Source organism: Podarcis gaigeae, assembly GCF_964106915.1.
Source record: "Podarcis gaigeae genome assembly, chromosome: 3".
Taxonomy (NCBI): Eukaryota; Metazoa; Chordata; class Lepidosauria; order Squamata; family Lacertidae; genus Podarcis; species Podarcis gaigeae.
This window is the reverse complement of record NC_139680.1, coordinates 107845175-107866723: the sequence shown is the minus strand read 5'-3', so window position 1 is coordinate 107866723 and position 21549 is coordinate 107845175. Positions and strand designations below refer to the sequence as shown.

The 21549-nt window shown below is 43.5% G+C and overlaps 1 protein-coding gene and 1 long non-coding RNA gene across 51 annotated transcripts in view; one reads left to right on the top strand and one right to left on the bottom strand.

Annotated features, from left to right (window-relative positions):
* NRXN1 (neurexin 1) overlaps positions 1–21033 on the top strand; it is a 988232-nt gene extending 967199 nt beyond the window's left edge. For all 50 annotated transcript variants that reach the window (XM_083733051.1, XM_083733048.1, XM_083733042.1 and 47 more), the window contains one exon: positions 17298–21033. In XM_083733051.1, coding sequence (XP_083589177.1) covers positions 17298–17602 — 305 coding nt within the window. In that variant the 3' untranslated portion in view covers positions 17603–21033. The remainder of the gene's footprint in view (positions 1–17297) is intronic.
* The window catches only part of LOC310842134, a 203567-nt gene that overhangs the window by 56686 nt on the left and 125332 nt on the right, over positions 1–21549 (bottom strand). The gene's annotated exons all lie outside the window — the stretch shown is intronic.

Here is a 21549-nt window from a genome sequence, read left to right as displayed (position 1 = left end):
ACTCTGACTTGTGTGCACAGGAACGGTTGTAGGTAGGGCTGGGCAATTTCAGACATTGCAATATTTAGCTGCAGATATATCACGATGCTGAAAAGGGGATGTCGCCCAGTCCTGTTCCCTTTGGGGACTTTAAAAAGGCAAACATCCACACATTGAATTATGCCAGGAACAGACTGTCAGGCAGAGGTTGGCTTCAGTTTATTGGCCTTTGTTCAATTCATTGCTAGGTGCACTAGGTGTGATTTGTTTAATTTCCTGACTTTGTCACAAGTCACATCTTCCCATTCATCAATTATCAGTGGGCAGGTGTTGTCTTGACAAGAATTCAAGGCATAACCAAAGAAGGTTGTGCCTTTGTCCACATGCACTTGGGCCAGTGCACAACTCAGAGATGTGTTGCCTTAAGGCTGCATTCAGACGTGGGGTTTATTGTGGAAGCTGGTTTTTTTTTAATGAATATTTATTGGCATTTTCAGCATACATATAAAAATCGCAAACAAAAATAAACAAAATAAAAACAACACAAAAATACAAAAAATTCAAAACTTAACAACAATTAAAAACACATAAAGTTTCAATTACTTATTTTCTTTTACCTTATTTCTCAGACCTCCTCACACCTCCCCTTCTTGTATTCCAATTTAAATTGTCAGTTCAGCAAGTCCTTAATTGTGGAAGCTGGTTTTAATGCTAGCGCTTCCGACCCAGGTTCTAATGTTCCAACGCAGAACACAGTGCATTACAGAACGGTGGCATTTTGGTTGGTATGCCTCCACAACATGCTAAGCTTCAAACAGTGGGAAAGAGCTGCCCCAGATTTTGTCGCATGAAATTGCAACAGAGCTCCAGTGGTTTCCCAAGCTAATGGGTTTTGTTTTGTTTTGTTTTTTCTGGAAACAAAATGGAAATAAGCACTAAACTTCCATTAGATACCATTAGTTTCCCAAAAGTCATGGGAAAGATCACCTGAAATGCAAAAATCAACATGTAAGGAAACATGCTGAAGACAGAATAAAGTGGTGTCCGAATATACCATCTGTGTGCCGTTGTCTCCACAGGATTTGCTAATAGCATGGACACACCCACACCAGATTCTGCCTGTGGTCACAGGTACGAAGTAAAGTGCACAAATATACACTCAGGGCCGATCCTTTCATTAGGCAAAGCAAGACAACTGCTGCCGTCCACAGATGATTGGCAACAACTCCTGGATGTTCCTTCTAAGCCCCCTGACTAGTCCTCTCCATATTCCTACATAGCCAGTCTTGGCTGCTCTATAAGCCTTCTGCCTCAGGTGCACTGGAGCATAATATCCTTTTCGCAATCTAGAATTAGGATTCCACTCCAAGTTCAAATGGCTTCCGTATATGGAACAGGGAAGAGGGCGATCTTGTTCTCTGCCTCAGGCAACAAAATGTATTGGGCTGGCCCTTTGTCCCCTTGGTTCTACAGTAGCAAAATTGTGGGGAAGCCATAAGTCAGACTTCACCAGCTGATGTTGCTGGCTGGGGCTAATGGAAGTCATAGTTCAGCAATGGCTGGAGAACACCAGCTTGGCAAAGCCTGGCTTGAGTCACATCCCCAAAGTCAATAAGGGCACAATCAGCACATACTAGTCCTGCATTGTAGCGAGGGCTGGACTGGATGGCTTTTGGGGTCCCCTCCAGCTCTTCAGTTTTGTGATCCTATACTCTGCATTTTGATGGCAGTGGCTTGTTCCCCAGCTCTTTAAGCCCACAACAGAGGTGAGGTTCATGCTGGCGATTCCCCCCTTGGTTAGGGTGAGTGCTTGTGGGATCAGTGATTTCAGTGCTGCAGCCAAAACCGACAGTCAGCTAAAAGGTGTGCCTCGACCGCTCTGAAATTGCTGATTTCTAGCTTCTCTATTGATTGTGCTGAATTATTAATCCGGGGCATTGATTTTGAAAAGTGGGGCGGTGGCGGCGGCAGCGGCAGCAGCAGCCGCCTTCCTTGGGAGGAAACTTCTGCCGGAATTGTCGCTGCCAGCAAGCCCTTGTCTGTCACCTCTGGATTTGCTTGCTGTGCACCTGCCTTCTGGTAAATAATGAATGGGGAGATGCGACTTGTGACAAGCACAGGAAATAAATGAAAAGCACGCCCGTGATGCGCACGAGAGCCCACCAATAAAGCAGCCAGCCTATAAAACACATCTGGAAGATAAAATGCCCCCCCCCCCAAGTATAAAATGCAGATTGTGAAACAGGGTATGCACACTGGTAATCAAAGGTTTCTACCAAATATGGAGAGAGGAATTTTGTGGGTGTAGTTCTGCCAATTTGTATACATTTCATGCACAGTTTACCCTATATGTGCATTTTTGCTCCATATAAATATTTTTTTGCAACCAGTTTCCCATAGCATTAATTCATTTTGGACATTTTTTTCTCCATTTTTTTCTAGCCCCCCCCCTTTTTTCCCCCTTGAGAATTGCATGGCAGAATTCAGACTCTTGCAAATTCTGGGGACTAGCTGTGTTTTAGTTCCCTTATTACTGGGCCAGAAAGTGCAAATTAGAGACGTTCATGGTAAAATGCAAAGAGAATAAATCCCCCATCACACCAGTGTTGTTGTTTTTTCTTCAAAAAATGTTTAGGGGTACTCTCATTTCCTATTCATATTAAAATACTGTACCTAAATGATGCCAAACTTAGATTCACAAAATGTTTAGGGGTATGCATCCCCCTGCATCCCCCCAGAAACAGCACAGCATCACACACACACAAACACACACACACACAAGCATCTTCCTGCCATAAAATCACATTTCCTTCTGCTTTGGAAGTGAAAAGAAACAAGGAAGCCTAAGGATTCCCTTCCTGAGAGTAACAGAAAATACTCACAGCCAAAGACAAAGAAAGAGACACACATACATTTACAGTTCTTTAGAGGATGTAAACCAGGGCTGTGTAGAGCCCTTCATATGCCTTGTGGGTCCCATCCGAGAGGGGTCCTGTTGACCCATCCTCATACCTATGGGACCGCCTCTCCCGGTATGCCCTGCGGAGGACCTTAAGGTCCTTAAATAACAACACCCTAGAAGTCCCGGGCCCTAAGGAAGTCAGATTAGCTTCAACCAGAGCCAGGGCCTCTTCAATACTGGCTCCAGCTCTGTCTCATGAGACCAGAGCCCTGCAGGATCTGATTTCTTTCCGTTGGGCCTGTAAGACAGAGTTGTTCCGCCTGGCTTGGAATCAACTTGATCCCCTCCCCCTCTTTCTTTTTCCTTTCTCCTTCTGTGATGGAACTCCTATTTGGGGACTTCCCTGGCTTTTTACCGGCCCATGTAGGGCCAGTCTGGATAGTTGGCCTTGGTGGAAGATTTGACCTTTTCATCCCCCAAAAGTTTTTGATTTGAGTTTCTAGTGAAATGAGGCTGCATTTTAATGTTGTATTTTAATCTTGTTTTTAGTTGTATTTTAATCAATTGTTTTTATACCTGGTGTTAGCCGCCCTGAGCCCAGTTTTGGCTGGGGAGGGCAGGGTATAAATAAAAATTTATTACTATTATTATTATTATTATTATTATTATTATTATTACATCAACAGACCAGTTCCCAAATAAATTAACAGAGACCAGAAGTGCCTCCCCCTCACCCAGATTTATTTTATTCATTCATTCATTTATTAAATTTGTACACCACCCTTCCTCTGAAGATCTTGACAGTTCACCACATAAAAACACAAGATCAAAACAAAACAAAACCAAAACCCCACAACCTTCCAACAGACACATTTAAAAGGATATAAGATGTTAGTCAGCAGCTCAACTGCTCAGCTGAGGTGTTGACCCTCTCCTTTCCTTCCAAATGAGCACCCTGCTGCAGGCAGGATTGGCATGCAGAGGCACCAATCCTGCCTGGTCCATAGTGTTCCTTTGCAAGCAGCTCCCCTCAGGAAGGAGAATTGGGAGGCAGACTTCTTCCTTCTCTTGGCAGCCAGGGCAGGTCTGGGTTCTTTTTCTTGGGGTTCTCCTGCCTGAGGCCTGCCTCTCCTTCATGCCTGATGCCCACAAACTGATAGCCATGCACTGCTCTGGACCATCCAACCTGAGCTGGCTGCCTGCACCCGATTCTTCCAACACCCAAGTCCCTCCAAATATGCCAGATTTGGCTCAGGGGCTCAGCTGAATTCATTGTACAAGGGCTAATGTAAACACAAAATCTTGCAATTCAGATTTTATAGCCCTAGTGGGACTTCCTTCTCCATTACTCAGGCAATGAGCAAACCATCCATTTCAGCTCAGTTTGCTGCACTGTGAGATTTATTTGGTTGGTTATAGCATTTCATCAGATTTATAGCCCACCTGTGCCAAGGGCTCAGGGTGCGTTGCATAAATATTTACAGGGCTCACAATCTAATTTAACATTAGCGGCAGGAGGGGGTTGTACACTGATGAGGTGACAGTTCCCTATAATTTTATTAGCTCCCGTTCAGAAGATTTAGGTTTCGTAGGAGCCTGGTTGGGTTCCTGGGAGACCCTCCCTGTCTTGCTGCTGAGGGCTTAGCATGCCTTGTCAAAACCATATCATCCTATAATAAATAGCAAAGCTAGAACTCCTGTAGCTCGGTGGTTTAGCACCTGCTGTTCATGCAGAAGGTATCAGGTTCAATCTCCAGGAAGGAGATTGTCCCCTGCATGAAAACCTGGGATGCCACTGCCAGTCAATGTAGACATTATGGAACTTGGTGGACCAATGGTCTATCTCAGGCAGCTTCCTGCATTCTTATTCTCTGAGGGTTCATCCTTATATACAAGTACTCCTACACTTAAGACTGAGGAAGGAGGAGGCTTGGAGAAACCCTAAGATTTATAGGAGGAGCTTGTAGGAGGCAACAGCAAAAGAGGTGTGGGCTACAAAACAGAATGATGAAGACCTAACCTATTCAGTGGGCATGGAACTCTGGCTGGCTGGTGGAGGACAAACTGGTTTGTGGAGGAAAAGATGAGAGAAAACTGTGCCTTCTTCTTCTTCTTTGACGATCACTCGTAGCTGAGTAAGATTGTCTTCCATAAACACGGTTTTAACAATGAGTCCGTAAGTGACTGTGGAGGCCAATTCTGGATCCACACGTCCTTCCACAGTGGGGACAGCGGCTTCTAGGTGGGAGTTGATCACAGTGTGGATTTGCCAAGCGTGCCTTCCTCTTAGCACGTTTCTCCCTTGCGTCCTGAGTTTGAGCATCTTCAAAGCCCATGACACCTTTGGTAAAGGCTGTTCTCCAATTGAAGCACTCGCAGGACAGTATTTCCCAGTTGTCGGTGTTTATACTACATTTTTTTAGATTTGCCTTGAGACAGAAAACTGTGTATGTATTAGGAGAAGTAGGCTCAAAAATGTGCACACATTTTGATGCATTTGTTTTTTTAAAAATAGATGCAAAGTGATTCGGAAAGGAATTTAAGATGGGGAAAATGAGAAACAGAAACCAACAGTTTCTTCTGTCCTTAAGAACCACACGTTCGAACTGTCTTGTGCCGTTTTTAGTGTTAGATTTAGAACGAAGAAAATAAAGTACTTATCCACACAATGCATAGTCAAAGTATGGAACCTGCTCCTCCACGAGGTTGTGATCACCAGCAACTTGGATGGCTCAGGGCAGCTAACAAGAAATTTAAAACACTTTAAAAACAAAAATTATTAAGTGCAAATTAGAAAACATCCATATTTACAACAAAAGAAAATACAAAGGAAAAAGAAAATACATATAACTAAGGAAAAAAGTAGAGAATACTTACCTGGCAGGGGAGACACCATGTTCATGAAATTTAAAACACTTAATTGTAAAAAGAGAATTAGACAAAATCATGGAGGAGAAGCCATATCTATAGCTACTTGCCATGTTGGATACACTCTGTCTCCCCGGCTGGAGGCAGTAATCCTTCTGAAAACCAGTTGCTGGAAACCAGAGGAGGGGAAAAGGCTCTTGTGCTCATGTCCTGTTCCCTGGTTTCCCACGAGCATCTGGTTGGCCACTATGTAGTGGGTACCAGCTACTCCTATGGTGTCATTTGAATTCTCATTTTTTAAAATAAATAAATAAACCCAAATGCTGCACCACAGATGGCTGCAAATGAAACTCGTTAATATATCACAGGGCAGAGGTGATATGAATCGTGGATGTCACATTCATGGCACTTTTCATGCTTGAAATCATTCCCTCCACTGAAATGCACGTTACAGCTTCCTCCTAAGTTTGCATGGGGCTTAATGGTTTATCTAAGATCTGTCTGCCAATATCCCTTCCCTGGCATACTGTATCGGTGGCTTTTAAGTGCAAACTTGCTGGTGACCGACACTTCATTGGGAAAAGCAGGGCTTAGGTGCTTTGGAAAGAAAATTTGGGTTTGATGTGCAATACTTCCAAAGAGAAATATCTCTCCCGCAAGAAGCGTCTTGCATAGGATGAGTTTCCATGACAGTATTTGATGCGGGAGAGTCAACCCCAAGAGATTCCACTATCTGACCCCTTGATTCTTGTAGTCAAATGTTCTCATAGAAGACCTCTCATCCCACATCTCAGTGTGATAGTTGCAAGTTACAACTTTTTCCCAGTGTTCCTCTGGACCAAACTAGCATTTACATGCAAGTCCACATAACAATCAGTACTCCAACTGGGGTTTTTTTGGGGGGGGCAGCTGGGAGGGAAGATGCAAGTGTGTTCGACAACGCTATTTTCCTAGAAACAGAGGTGCTGGAACTCACCATGAACACGTCCCTGGTTCTCTTAGAATGGCAATGGCACCATTGACTTCCAGCATGTTCTGGCAGAAAAAAAGCCCTGGTGTTCGATTCCTTTCTCCAACTCCAAGAAAACTGATCACAATGAAAGGAAAGAGACTTAAGTTAGTCATGACTAACTCATCCTAAAATTATTGTTTAAGCCAAAATGGAGAGTGAAAGAGCCAGTGTGGTGTAGTGGTTAAGAGCGGTAGACTCGTAATCTGGTGAACCTGCTCCTCCACATGCAGCTGCTGGGTGGCCTTGGGCCAGTCACACTTCTTTGAAGTCTCTCAGCCCCACTCACCTCACAGAGTGTTTGTTGTGGGGGAGGAAGGGAAAGGAGATTGTTAGCCACTTTGAGACTCCTTCGGGTAGTGATAAAGCGGGATATCAAATCCAAACTCTTTAATAGCTCAGTGGTAGAGTACACACCGCTCCTGCTATCCAATCATTTGTTATACAAAAATTCGCCTATCCAAACAAGGGAATTAGTACCCAATCCTTTCTGTACACACTGCAAATTCAGATATCCAAAGAGCCCGACTTGTGTGTAATTCTGTAAACAAACAAGCAACCTTAAAAAAGCGTTACTTTTTGTGTTTCGCTGGTCCACAACAGACATTTCGTCAGAAACCATGTTGGGAGGAAGGAAGGGAGTGGGAGAGTTGGGACAAATAAGAGAGCTTTTCTTTTCCCTTCCTTGTTTCGCTTTTGCAAAGTTTCACAGGGGTTTCCTGAGGGTTTTGGGTGTTTTGGGTCATTTTGGGGTCAAAATTCTGCAGTCGGGAACACATTTGATTTAGTATAAGGCAGCTTCCTATGTTTCTAAAATCATCATCACCATCATCATCATCAATCTGTGCTCCTAAAATTGTAGAGAGAATTTATGAGAAATTTAAAAAAAATAATAATAATAAACTAAGGGAAATGTCAGAATGCTGTCAGCTGCTCCCGGCTGGTTGCCCAGAAAAGTATAAAGACAAGGAAAATTTCTTACTGTCCTTTTTTTTATTTCAGTCTTTACAATAGAACCCAGCCTCTTAGATAATGGCATTGTCCCGAGTGAATCTCCACCCCCCCGTCTCTCCCACTTCCTCATTCGTCATCACCATCACCTCCTCTACGGGTGCCACTAAGCGTCCTTTGTCTTGGAGCTCTTTGCTCTCCTATTTTTAAGGCTCTCTGGGTTCTGAGAGATGGAGGGTCTGGAATGCTTTCTAGTGACAACATGTCAGCCAGTTGTTGCTCTGGCTCTCCCATGATTTCCCATCTTTTACCCTCATCTGCCTCTGAGCTGTGACTGCCCTCAAACCCTTGTTGTAAATCTATACTGCCTTCTCCTTCTTTGGAGGTCTTTAAGCAGAGGCTTGACAACCATATGTCAGGAGTGCTCTGATGGTGTTTCCTGCTTGGCAGGGGGTTGGACTCGATGGCCCTTGTGGTCTCTTCCAACTCTATGATTCTATGATTCTGTGATTCTTCCTCCTCCTCTCTGGAAGGGCAAGGATGGGGAGGCAGTCTCCACCATTCCTCCTCTGCCCAGTCCCTGGCAGGAAAGGACAACTTCACATATTTTCTGCAGCAGAGCCAGCCCTATCATTAGGTAAGGCAACATGACCACTTTAGGCAGCAGATGTTGGCAGCATCAACACTTCTGTTGGAAGACAGGTGATGCAGCCACCTTGCAAAAACTAAGCAGGCCTTGGTCTGGCCAGTACCTAGGGGTAGGATCAGGTGGTACCCATAAGCAGAGCTTCCTTGAGTTCCATGGCAGAGGAAGTAAATAGAAAACCAATATTAATCCACATAAATGTTGCTTTGAGGCAGGGTGGAGACAAGCGAGAGGTTTGTAATGCCTGCAATCTGTAAAGAAGATTAAAAACAAACGCAGAACACTCAGCTCACCTTTATATAAAAAAAACCAACTGAGTAGATTTTGTTTGACGTAACATGTGCCTAGGAGCTGCAGGGCAATGTGTGTGTACACTTAAAAGGCAGAAGTCCTGCAAGCTGCACGTTTGGCAATGAAGAGGAGCATGTGGTTGGAGGAGGGAACAGAATTCAGACCTTCCATATCTCCTCCCCAAGTCCAGACTTCACCTTTCTGGACCACATGACTTCAGACAGGTGTAAAGGTTGCATTTTTAAATGTTCCCCTCCTTTAAAGGGGGAGGGAAATCCACACACATGATAAACTAGTGTCTTTTTTATTTTTAAAAAATGCTTTTCTTCCTGATCTATATAGGAAAAGCTAAGGTAAAGAACCCCTGGATTGTTAAGTCCAGTCAAATGGTGAGAAGGTGGATGACATTGCCCCTCAATAAGACCCCCAATTACAAACTTAACTAACATAGAATTGGGGGGGGGATGCTGCCTAATGATTTTGCTGATGATAAAGCTTCCGTCTAAAACAAAGGAGAGAAGGCAGGGGCAATCGCCAGTGGATATTGATTTAGTGATCAGGGGAACAAGGAACTGAAACCACGTCCAGATAAACCATTCCACCCAAGAGAGGTCTTTGCTTTCTGGCTGCTCCCAGATTGAAAGCCCACCAAGTGTACACTAGAAAATAATCACATTCATACCTTGTTGCAGATGCAGTATTTTATTCTATTTTTTAAAATGAATCTTGTCTTGTGGATCATTTTCTAGCTTCCCCCTCTGCTTGGTTTATGCAAAATCATGAATATGAACCAAGCAAGTCTTTCTACATCTTGGTGTGATTTTGGAGGGTTTTTTGTTTTGTATGTAAAGGGAGAAAAAGTCGTTTTGCTAATTTCAATTCTCGAACACGGCAGGAGTCTGCGATTCCAATTTTCTTTTCACAGTCTTAATGAAGACTGGACATTGGCAATAGTCACGTGTGTCCCCCACCCCACCCCCTTTCGCTTGGAATTTAAAAAACCATGTTGACAGGCTGCCAAGAATTATAATAACTCTCTAATGAGCACAGGAGAACTGTAGCCAATTGTGATTGTTCCGGACAAGTTATTTCATAGCTTCAATAACAAAAGGAATATAAAAATCAATCCCATCTACTGTGGTATAGGATACAATTCAGGAAGGTGTTAAGAGAAGGGGGGTATTTCTTAATGAAGGCAAGCACAATATATACCCACCTTATGGATCGTTTCAAAAGGGGCCAGTGGAAGACAGGATGACTAGTTGACTCCTGACAATGGGATGAAAAATACCATTTTATGGTCCTCTCCTTTCTCTCTGCCAAGCCATCCATGCCGCCATAAAGGCAGCTTCAATATTTTCAGCTGGTTCTCTCTGTCTTAAGAATTTCCAGCCTCTCCACTTTATGGCCTTCAATCTAGAGAACCCAAATGGTTCTCAGCACTTCATCGGCTGTTTCCTGGGCAATGAAATAGGCTCCTAGCATTGTTTGAGTTGCTTTCCAGCATGCAGGAGTACAGTAATGGAGTACAGTGTGTTTTCTGGAGTAGTAAAGAGATGTTCACAGGCACAGTTCAATATCTGTTGGGCTTCTGTGGGGAAGCTTGGCAGGCAATAAGTATTTTGAGGGCAGGAAGTGCACTTTTCATGGCCTGTGTCTGCAGCATAAAAAAACAAAACCCCAGTTTAAATGTCAGAAAGCTTCCCTCCTCCAAGGAAACCAAGGAACTGCCGGAAACATTTTTGCAGGTATTTATTGGCATTCTTGCTAAAGCATAAATCCTAATACTCCTCAGGCAAAATGGTGAGAGAGAAACCACATGCAAAAAGAAATTCAGATCTGTAAAATGAATCTGAGCACCCTATGAGCTGTTTTAACCACAAGCTAGGTTTGCACATCCTTGACGACTTGATGGCTACAGTGTGTGTGTGTGTGTATGTTTTAAGGTTGTACACAGCCTCCCCACATCTACCCTGTAGCCTCAATCTGTGGCCCCCAGATCAGGTTAATTCGACCTGTGCCACAGTGTGAATCACCTGCCCCATCCCAGATCTGTTCCCAAAGCAATATAGGGCAGCTGGGTTAAGAGTTTTAAAGCATTTTTTTTTAAAAAAAATCTTATTTTGTCACGCAGTTAAAATAGAGTTTAAAAATAAACTTTGTTGGTGGGTGTCCAGCACTGCAGAGCTAGTAAATATAGGAATACAGCCCTGTTTGGTGGTGCTTCAGGGGGCAGGAAGGAGGGGAGGACTGGCAGGAAAGGTTGACCGCCAACTCACCCCACAGCCACCTAGTATATCCCTCCTTTTTGCAGTTCCTTTTCCTCACTCATGCTTGCCACTCACACCTTGCCCCCTGACAGCCACAGATTGATCTGGGCATCTCAACCCAACCTGTAGTGATCTGGGTCTGTCTCAACCGGAGTCAACCAAAGTTCAGATTCCTCCAAATAGGTCCGATTTGGCTCGAGTTTTGGGCCTTGGCCAAATCTGGTGCACAACCATAGTGTATATTTGAAGTGTCGATCGTGCCATCAACCTGATTTGTGTTTGCACAGAGGCTGCCTGAAGTCTCCATAAAGCACTTGTTCTTGTGGTTGTTATCCTGCAGTTGTGGTTTGCCATCGCTTTTGGTTGATCTGGTTGCCAACAGTGCTCTCGCCACTTGCCATTCTAGAAATATCATTCAGGAATACTACCAGTGACAGCAGAGGTAGAACATAGGCTTGGCAAGGGAATGGTTTCCTTCGGAAGGTGGACTCTCTCTTCTTGAAGGTTTTTAAGCCTACGTTGGATGTCCATCCATCGTGGATGTTTTAGTTGAGATTCCTACATTGCAGGGGGTTAGACTAGATGACGCTTGGGGTCCCATCCAGCTCTCCAATTCTATGATTCTCTGATTGTGTGCCAAGGCACCAGAGCCACAAAGTTCCCAGAAGAACAATAAAACACACTGACGCTGAATATTTTGGTTTATGGGTTCAAATAGGCCACAACTTCATTGGTTAAAGATGTGAGCAGTTTGGCTTAGGCATTGGGGTGAGCCAGGCTATACATTGACTCCTGCCCATCTGCAGGGAGTCCACTGAAGGGTAAACCACTGCTAGGGGGTGCCCTATGACTTACATCAAATAGGGGCACCCTGAGGGGTTCCCATAGGAGCTGTGGCATGGCCCTAGTCCATGCCCAGGCTTCAGACAGTAGGTCACACCACAGACCCCTTTAACAGGATAGCCTTACTGAGGAGGGGCAGGCTAAGACAACAACAAAGGCTTACCCAATGTGCTGGCTGGCCATGGCAGGATTAAATTGCCCGTGGGATGCCCACTCTGCCAGCTAATGGCTGGCACGGTCCCACAGCACTGCTAGCACGTTCGGCTGTGACACAGGGGAGAGGTGGCTTGCCTCATTCCCCCTTGTCCAGGAAATCATTGAGTCCCAGCTGCCTGTCCGCAATGCCGCCCACCAGATATAAGGTGAGTGGACTTCTATGCTCATGGCTACTGGCCATTGGTAATGTCACCCTCCTTAAGAGGTAGGCATAGAGACAGTCATGTGGCAAAAGCAGCCCCTGGATCTACTGACAAATGCAGCTGGTACTGATATAATATCAGTGAATATAGTTTGTGAAAAGGCATTTAATGAAACAAAACATCACAATTTTTGCCTCAGCCCCCGCACAGCTCAAATTACAAACAGCTACTCTGTGGACGCCAGGAAAACTTGCGGTTAATTAAGTGATTCTGTCTTGTTTAGACAGATGGAGTGAGATAATTGTGAGAATATGCTTAAAATGAAATAATGTCAGCAGGTTTAATAATGGGACTGGGGTGGGGGAACTGCTTGGGCTCGAAATAAGATTGTTCAGTTTCATGCCTGAGACCTCAGTAGACAAAGCAACACTTCCCTGCAAAAAGAAGCTGGAAGGTGTCATTTAGCTAGGGATGAGCTGGGCTGCTAGTTCCATTCACATTTCAGCCTGTTGCTCAGTCATAAGAACGTTAAGAAGAGCCCAGCTAGAACAGACCTGTGGCCCATCTAGTCCAGTATCCTGTTCTCACAGGCCTGTGGGAAACCTTTTTATGTTAAATACATTCTGTTTACACACTGTGGGTGTTTACACACTGTGGGTCAGTCCACTGCGAAAAGGGGGGACTAGATCACTGCACACACACCCAATCTCTACTTCTAGCAGACCTTAATAGCAAACTCGCTGGACAAGCATTTGCCTAATTTGCTTGCATTCAGCATGTTCCATTCTTTCTTGGGCAGAAATTAATTTCCAAAATGACATTCAACTTGATAAGTCTCCCTCACTTTCACCCGCTACAGATATGCTCAAGAGCCTTTATTTGGTTACACTGAATTGTCTCTTGTAAAACACATCCAGCTCAGACGAATTTTCACGTAACACTGTGAATACAATGGGAGGAAGAGAAGAGGGATGGTGCCTATTGTTATTTCTAAGTGCTTAGAGATGGACTCTGAAACAAAGCATATGCTCCGTGGGAGGGGGCAGGATCCACTTCTGCTTCTGCAGATATAAGAAGACATCAGTTTCCATTCTGATCCATGTTCATCACGTGCAATGCTGCTTCCATTCTGCTGCAGTTTGGCTCCCAACTGTTGCTTTCCTCATTGTCCACTGTGGCACAGTTTAGCATTACTGATTACATTATAATAATCATAATTGATTATTTATACCCCGCCCATCTGGCTGGGTCTCCCCAGCCACTCTGGGCACCTTCCAACAAAATATAAAAATACAGTAATCTGTCAAACATTAAAAGCTTCCCTAAACACGGCTGCCTTCAGATGTCTTCTAAAAGTCAGATAGTAGTTTATTTCTTTGACATCTGATGGGGGATGTTCCACAGGGCGGGTGCCACTGCCAAGAAGGCCCTCTGCCTGGTTCCCTGTAACTTGACTTCTCACAGTGAGGGAACCGCCAGAAGGCCTTCGGCGCTGGACCTCAGTGTCCGGGCAGAATGATGGGGGTGGAGATGCTCCTTCAGGTATACTGGACCAAGGCCATTTAGGGCTTTAAAGGCCAGCACCAGCACTTTGAATTGTGCTTGGAAACATACTGGGAGCCAATGTAGGTCTTTGAAGACCAGTGTTATGTGGTCTCGGTGGCCGCTCCCAGTCACCAGTCTAGCTGCTGCATTCTGAATTAGTTGTAGTTTCCGGGTCACCTTCAAAGGTAGCCCCACATAGAGTGCATTGCAGTAGTCCAAGGAAGAGATAACCAGAGCATGCACCACTCTGGCAAGGCAGTCTACTGGCAGGTAGGGTCTCAGCCTGCATACCAGATGGAGCTGGTAAACAGCTGCCCTGGACACAGAATTGACCTGCACCTCCATGGACAGCTGTGAGTCCAAAATGACTCCCAGGCTGCACACCTGGTCCTTCCAGCACAGTTGCCCCATTCAGGACCAGGGAGTTCCCCACACCTGCTTGCCTCCTGTTAATTACATAATGGTTATGCTATTCTACACCATTCCTTTCAATGCAGATGCTGAATTGTTGCTTCTTTCAAATAAAGTATTATCTTCCCTCACTGGCATCTCTCCCAAGCAGGCACTCAGGACCCTCAGTTTTTGTGTCTGGGAGAAGCACGGGTCTCTAAAACAAAACAAAACAAAACACAAAACAAAACAAAACACGTTTTTCTTGAATATGTGAGAGCCCTCTTCCTTCGTCTTTATGGTGCCAGCACATCTGCACCGGGGGAATGATTATAGCCAGCAAAAGAAAAGGAAACGAGAGTGTCAAAAGATAGATGGGAGGAGGAATGGTTTGAGAGACTATGTTCATAGTAAATGAGAGAATTACAAGGAAGGCAGTAAAACTGTGGAAATGGAGAATATAATGATCAGAAGAGTGGGTGGAAAGAGCAAAACTCCAGAACAAGAAACGCAGGTCCGGAAGTGATAAAGAGAACAATAGAATGGAAGCAAAATAATATTACTTGGGTAGATGCAGTATCAACAAGGATAAGGATCTGAATTTAAGTTGTTGTTTTTTTTAAAAAAAGAACCAGATTCATTGGCAAATAAATTGTAAGCAGAACAGCAACCCCATGGCTTGTGTACGTGTCTCTGTGGACGTCCTCCTAGCTGAATGTTGGGCAGCTGTTTTCCCTAGCCCTCGATTCCAGACGTCCTTGCACTCCTCTAGCTAGTATTTCTAATTAATTGGTTATTCTTCCTATCAGTTTTGTTGTTGTTTCCCGGAAGGGACCAACATCTGACTAAACCTTAAAAACAATTTGGGGTAAGCCTATAGATCTCAGGCCTAAATCTCGCCAATAGTCCTTCAGATTAGCATTTGCAGGAATTCTCTAGACTTGCTGGATCAGGCCAGAGTTAGCCCAGCATCCTGTTCTCTCAGTGGCCGGCCAGATGCCCGTGGGAAGCCCAAAAGCGGAACTTGAGTGTTAACATCTGCAAAGGATGGGCTGAATTTTCACTCTTGCGTAAATACCGAAAGCACCGCCTTTACAAGCTCGGCTCCTTGTTTTTACGATACGCTCCTTGCTGCTCGGTGGGCCTTTTATTTCTTTCGGTAGCTCTTCTTTCGCCCCATAAAAACAATAGATGTTCCCATTCTCTCACATTTGAGAAAAGCAACCTGGGGTCTTAATAGGTGAGTAAAAATTCTAAGAGGCAGAATGCTTGCAAGAGGTGCCATAGTCAATATTATAGCAGTCAGCAGAGCACAAAGCAGATAGCCTAAATAATATATTGTAACTTTAAAGGCCAGGTGCAGGCTTCCACCTGAACATGCAACTTCTGAAAGTAAGTAGGTGGGGGGCAGTGGCACACAGACAACACTGCCCATAGCATCCTTGTGTGTTGATCCTCTTTCCAGTTCCTGACATTGCCTGTGTTGTATGGGGAAGGCCTGCAGGAGCCTTCCACTCACGTTGGCTTGAATGTGAGTAGACTCTTCTGCACATTGGTGGGTAGCCTCCCCCATCTGATGCCCTCCAGATGTTCTGGGCTGCATCTCCATCAGCCCCAGCTAGCACAGCTGCATCAGCAGTGGCTGGTGGGAGCTGCAGTCTGAAGCATCCATTTGGGGGGAACCGATACAGAGACGGGGCATGGGAATTCAACTGAAATTGGCTGAAAGCCTAAATTAAACAGTGACATTGGTCCAAGAAATGAGTTTTGATTTGGCTAATAAAATTTCCCAGGGTTTTTTTGCACTTCTTAACGACATTTAAGCCAAATTTGGCATGTTCAGCTCACCTTAAATATCTATTCTAAGGAAAGGCAAAGGCATTCCCATAGATTTAGTGGAGGCTTAAACAAAAAACCAAACATCTAGGACAGGCATAGGCAAACTCTGCCCCTCCAGATGTTTGGGACTACAGTTCCCATCATCCCTGACCACTGGTCCTGTTAGCTAGGGATGATGGGAATTGTAGTCACAAATATTTGAACTAGGATCAACTTTGTGGGAGTAAGAACATGTAGAAAGGGCTATCTTGTAGTCTGACTCATGCTGGTAAGTCATGATGGTAGATCTGAGTATTTTAACTTTCCATGAGTTGTTGTACCTGATAATTCCTGCTATTTTCTTTCTGACGACAAACGGGTTACTTAAAGGCATGGAACCAAAAAAGTATTTGAGCTTTTTTGTTGAAATCTAAGTATCAGGGGTTATGGTTTTGAGAACAATGGCTGCCGTCCTATACCCACTTACCTGAGCAACCACATTGAACTCAAAGGGTCTTGCTACTGAGTAGATAGACATGTCTGAATTAAAAAGCAAATCTTCTCTGATGAAGGGCATGGGCTGAAGTTTGCTCCAGTGAATGGACACAGTGACAAAGTCAATGTGATCCCTTCAGTCTCTAGAGTTCAGGCAAGCTGTAGAGCTGGAAAGGACCAGAAGGGTCAACCTTCTGCAATGCAGATGACCTCAACCCCTACTATCCTTCCAAGGAGACAACATTGCTCCATCCACCCACCATATCTGTTAAATGTAGTTCTGGTGATACACAGCTGTAAAATTTAATTTCACCCTAAAGACGTTAAAGCAAAGATTATGGGATAATGCACACAGTGACTTGCGATCTCGATCACATGCAGTCTGTAGTCTGCTGGCAGTAGGAGTACAATATGGGCATGTCTTTAAGTTAACATCCTACACTAAAAACCTGACAGTACCAAATTATCGGAGGCTTTTCACCAAAGCCAGACTAAACGTCTTTCCTTCTGCAGTGTTGGATGGCAGGTTGAGAGGAGTTCCCTACCAGGACAGACTTTGCTCGTGTGCTCAAGACATTGATTCCATAAAACATATTTTGTTGCACTGTGCAAAATATGAGCAAGCCAGGGCTGAACTGATATTACCCTTGCTGGTACCTTTCACGGGAAAATCAGAGGCTCACTATGTCAGGTTCCTATTGGAAGACCGGACAAACGCTAGAACATTAGCAGTGGCAAAGTTTTTATCGGTGGTTGCAAGAACCAATGATCCCTATATTCTGAACAAAATGCTTGTTTAACCTGGAGGTAGGCTGTATGAATTGTGTATTGCTTTGTAACGATTTGTTAGGTCTCTGGACCGTAATAAAGATTGAATTTACGAGTTCCTGCTTTACCCTGTATAAATGTTTCTTTCATCATCTACCTACAGCGAGTCCCACCAAGCCTGGTCGAGGAGGATACCCGAGTACAGACGAAGTGGTCCGGGAATCCAGCAGCACTACTGGCATGGTGGTTGGGATTGTGGCGGCAGCTGCGCTGTGCATCCTCATCCTCCTCTATGCCATGTACAAGTACAGGAACCGGGATGAGGGCTCCTATCATGTCGACGAGAGTCGAAACTACATCAGTAACTCAGCACAGTCCAACGGGGCTGTGATTAAAGAGAAGCAGCCCAACAGCTCAAAGAGCTCCAACAAAAATAAGAAAAACAAGGATAAGGAGTACTACGTCTGATCCCGACAGCTGAGGAGAAAGAACAATTGTATAGGAATAGTCTTCATTTTATCTGAGACATAAAAAAAAAAAACCGAAAACTTATTTACTTTACTTTTTATGAAGCACATACAAAGTTTAAAAAAAAGAAAAAACGGGAAAAAAGAACACAGGGAATGCAATCAGAAAGGAAAGACTTTTTTAAAAAATATAAAAAAGAACCAAGGGAAGGAAACAAAATGAAATAAGCATTTCATAACTCTCGTTTCGCTGAAACAGGAGTCAATAAATCCCCTTACATTCACAGTGTTTTCATTTACTCTGCCGTCTTTTCGTTGCTGGAATGTTTCTGAAGATGATGTTGGTACCACCACACACTCATAAGGCAAGGAGTATTACTGCAAAAACATCACCCAGCACACCACAAAATATAATGAACTGAAACAAACAAACAAACAAAAGTTGAAATCTCTCTCTCTCTCTCTCTCTCTCTCTCTCTCTCTCACACACACACACACACACACACCACACAAAAAGAAGCTACCTATCAGTCTGGATTTAGCCAAAGTGCTAGCGCTTTTCTGAGGAGTAAGTTAGTCTTATTGCCTGAGAAGACTTTTGCGGTTCTACACGAGCGCTCGATGAGCAAAACGAAACCTCGAAACTGAATTTTGCCACCCAGAGCAACAAAGCAACGTCTGGAGCTTTCGTTTGAAGCGAAGCGCTGGCTTTTCTGAATAAACCACATTTTAAAAAAAGAAGAAGAAAACACTTTAAAGAGGAAAAAAAGCCCCTTTCTGGTTGTGAGGAAAACAGTATAGCGGCCTTATTTTCGAAAAAAAACAATAAACAAACAAAAGAAGTGAAATATAAGGCTTATTTTCACACACCACTAACAAACAAACCTGAGGGCATAGATGCAATCATTGGGGGGAAATTCATGCACGCTTAATATGTTATTACATATGTTTATATTTAAAAAAACACATCTATATGTGCTTTCTGGACTGTGATAAGTGATGTTTTCTAGCCTGTTGTATAGAAAATGCAAACTATATCTGCTCTTCAACCATTTTTGGTAAACTCAATGTTCTAAGTGTTGCTAGGTATAGAACGTTTTAAGACATCTGGAGCAACCAACATTTCTGTTTACTTTTGCAGCCATGAGAAACTGCCACGATTTTTCTTACCCCTCCTGATTCTTTCTTTCTTTCTTTCTTTCTTTCTTTCTTTCTTTCTTTCTTTCTTTTGGTTTGCTTTTGGTTTTCACCTACAGTGTAGTGAATATACTACGAGGGAAAGTGTATGAATGTATATAAGAGTCAGCTAATTTTCTTCTTAACCTGTACAGTCTTTCTCTCTCTCTCTCTCTTTTTCTGTTGCAGTTCAGTTTTTCGTAGTTTGTATGAAAGAAGTGGATTTAGAAAGCAAATATATATAGATATAAACATTTTCTTCTCCAATTGCCTATCCACTCCCAGGATACATCAGCAAAACCAATCAGAAATCATGTGAATTTGCCCCGCCCCAAATTATGCGCCACACAAGTCCGGGCGATTGAAGTGACCTTTGCACTCCAGCTCACATGACATCATTGGCCAGTATGTTTGGCTGTTCCCGCAGGTAGTGAAGGTTGAATTTGAACTTGGTCCAAATCTCTTTTCCCATTATATGGCATTTACCCGGCTTTTGGTATATAACCACTACAGTGTTGGATGGTCAGAGAATTCAGAAGTCTGCCTTTAAATTAGCTCCTCTCACTCAGACTTCCCTCAGTTATGGAAAGCAAAAATGGTTAAAAACTGCATGCAAAACAAGATTCCAAGTTGCATATTTTTTGTCAAACGAAGGAGTTGTTCTTTTATTTTACCACTTCTGTTTTGTTACCGTAAAACCTTTATCCCCATCATTCATCTGAGCTGGATCATAAAACGAAATTTCCTTTTCTACTAAGCTCAGCCAGTTCATTGGTTTGGTAATAAACATACTTTCAGTTTCTTTCAGTTGATATGCGTGGAAACATTTAATGCCTTTTGGTTAAAGATCTATGCCATAGATCTGCACTCCCCCAACCACCCTTGGTTTCATTTCATTAAAACGACTGCTCTGTTGGGTTCCCAACAATAAGTCATTGTGTAACATCTCACTTAGTGAGAGAGATACAAGAGGAATATATTAGGCCGAAAGACATGAGCTCAGTAGAGAATCAGCTGTATCTTGGAAGGCCTCCTGCGATGAGTACGATTGTTCGCACTTTACAGACAGGAAGAAGGAATTTAAAATTAGCTTTAACCAGCAAGGCACCTTATCTTCTTGTACGCTGCTCACTGCCACTGGGGAGAAACACTGGGAAATGGAGGAGCTTTTAGTCTTCAACACAGCAATACTGTCAGAAAATTAAAAAAGTCACGGTATTGCCGCTCTTAAAAGTTGCCAAATGATTTGATTCATGCTGTATATGTCAAGGACTTTTCTTTTCATTTTTTTTGGTGATGCTTGCGAATTTCTGAAGGCTACACATAGCATTCGAGTTAACATAAGAAAAAAATAGTTGGTCCAATCACCCCCCTCATGTGCCACCATTGTGAATTACCTTTGCTGAGGGCAGGACAAGGAATGAGGACAGCCACAAACCGTTGGGGAAATCTGGTGTTGGTATCCAAAGTTAAACAAGCCAAAAATAAGTGAATAAATGAGTGTTGGATTTCCGTGGCAGTAAGGCCATGTGGAAGGGGATAGAGATTCTAAGCTTGGGCTTTTCCACCAGTGCTGAATGGCGAGATGCTTTTGTGACTTCATGTATTGACTCTGTTAACTCACCTAACTTTGTCAGATTGTTGGTCCCTCACCCCCAAGCAATTAACACAGTTACTTTAAGTAATAAGTGATAGGGGATTGCTATTTCTAGCAAAGGTGATTTGAAGCTGTTTTCTGGGGAGTTACTCCTGTTCTTCCTTGTTGATTTTGTGATTTTTTTTAAATAACGAACAAAAGAAGTGTTTGCATTTATCAAATGTTGCAGTAGCTATATTAAAACAATTTTCTCTTTTCAAAATGCATAACAAATACATTAATCCCATCTCTATAATAATCTAATTTGTTTGACTAAGGCTGCAGTCTTATGCACACTTAACGGGGAGTGTAGTCCCATTGATATTGATGGACCTTCTCCTGAGTAAAGATGCCTAGGATTGTGCTGTGATGAGATGGCTTCGGGTTGTTTTTTTTTATTACTGTATTGTGTTGCCTTTTTTTAACAATACACTAAAATAATGTGTGAAATTATTCATTCCCAAGATATCAAAAAGAGGTCAGAAGCCCTTAACCTTATAGTGCTTTCTGTGATAGATATTTACAATTTTTTTTATTTGTTGCAAGGCCAATTTATCCATTATTGGAAATGCTAAGCAAGTGGAATTTACCGTTTTGTTAATAAAATGTTTCTTAATACAGTTGCTGGCTCATTATTTCCTCATCCCTTTCTGTGGTTTGTATACTATTGCTGCCACCATTCAGCACGTCTTTGACTCTGATTAGATGCTAGGCCCCACACTGTCTCCCATAGGTTCCGCCCTTCAACTTAACATGGGGATGCAGAGCCACAACTTGATGTCATCTCCGACTGCTCAAAATGACGCTCATGAATCAGTGTCAATTGGGGCTGGATCCCATTGTTCCTGGTAGGGCAGAAGGCAGGGAGGCCAACAGTAGGTGGCGCCAGAGCCAATGATGGGCAGAGCTGACCAGTTCTAGTTTTCTCCCCCATCCTGCTCCCTGCTGAGTTCTACAATGGCAACATCTGAGACTTAGGAGGAAAAAGCAGTGCCACCCCCTGAACAGGTTGTAAGTAAGAAAACAGGTATGGGTGGGGGCTGACTGAGGTCGGTGCTTTATTTGCCCTCCACTGCTTTGTAGGCATCCAAGTAGTGCACATAAATATCTGGATCAGTGCAACAGTCAAATCAGCA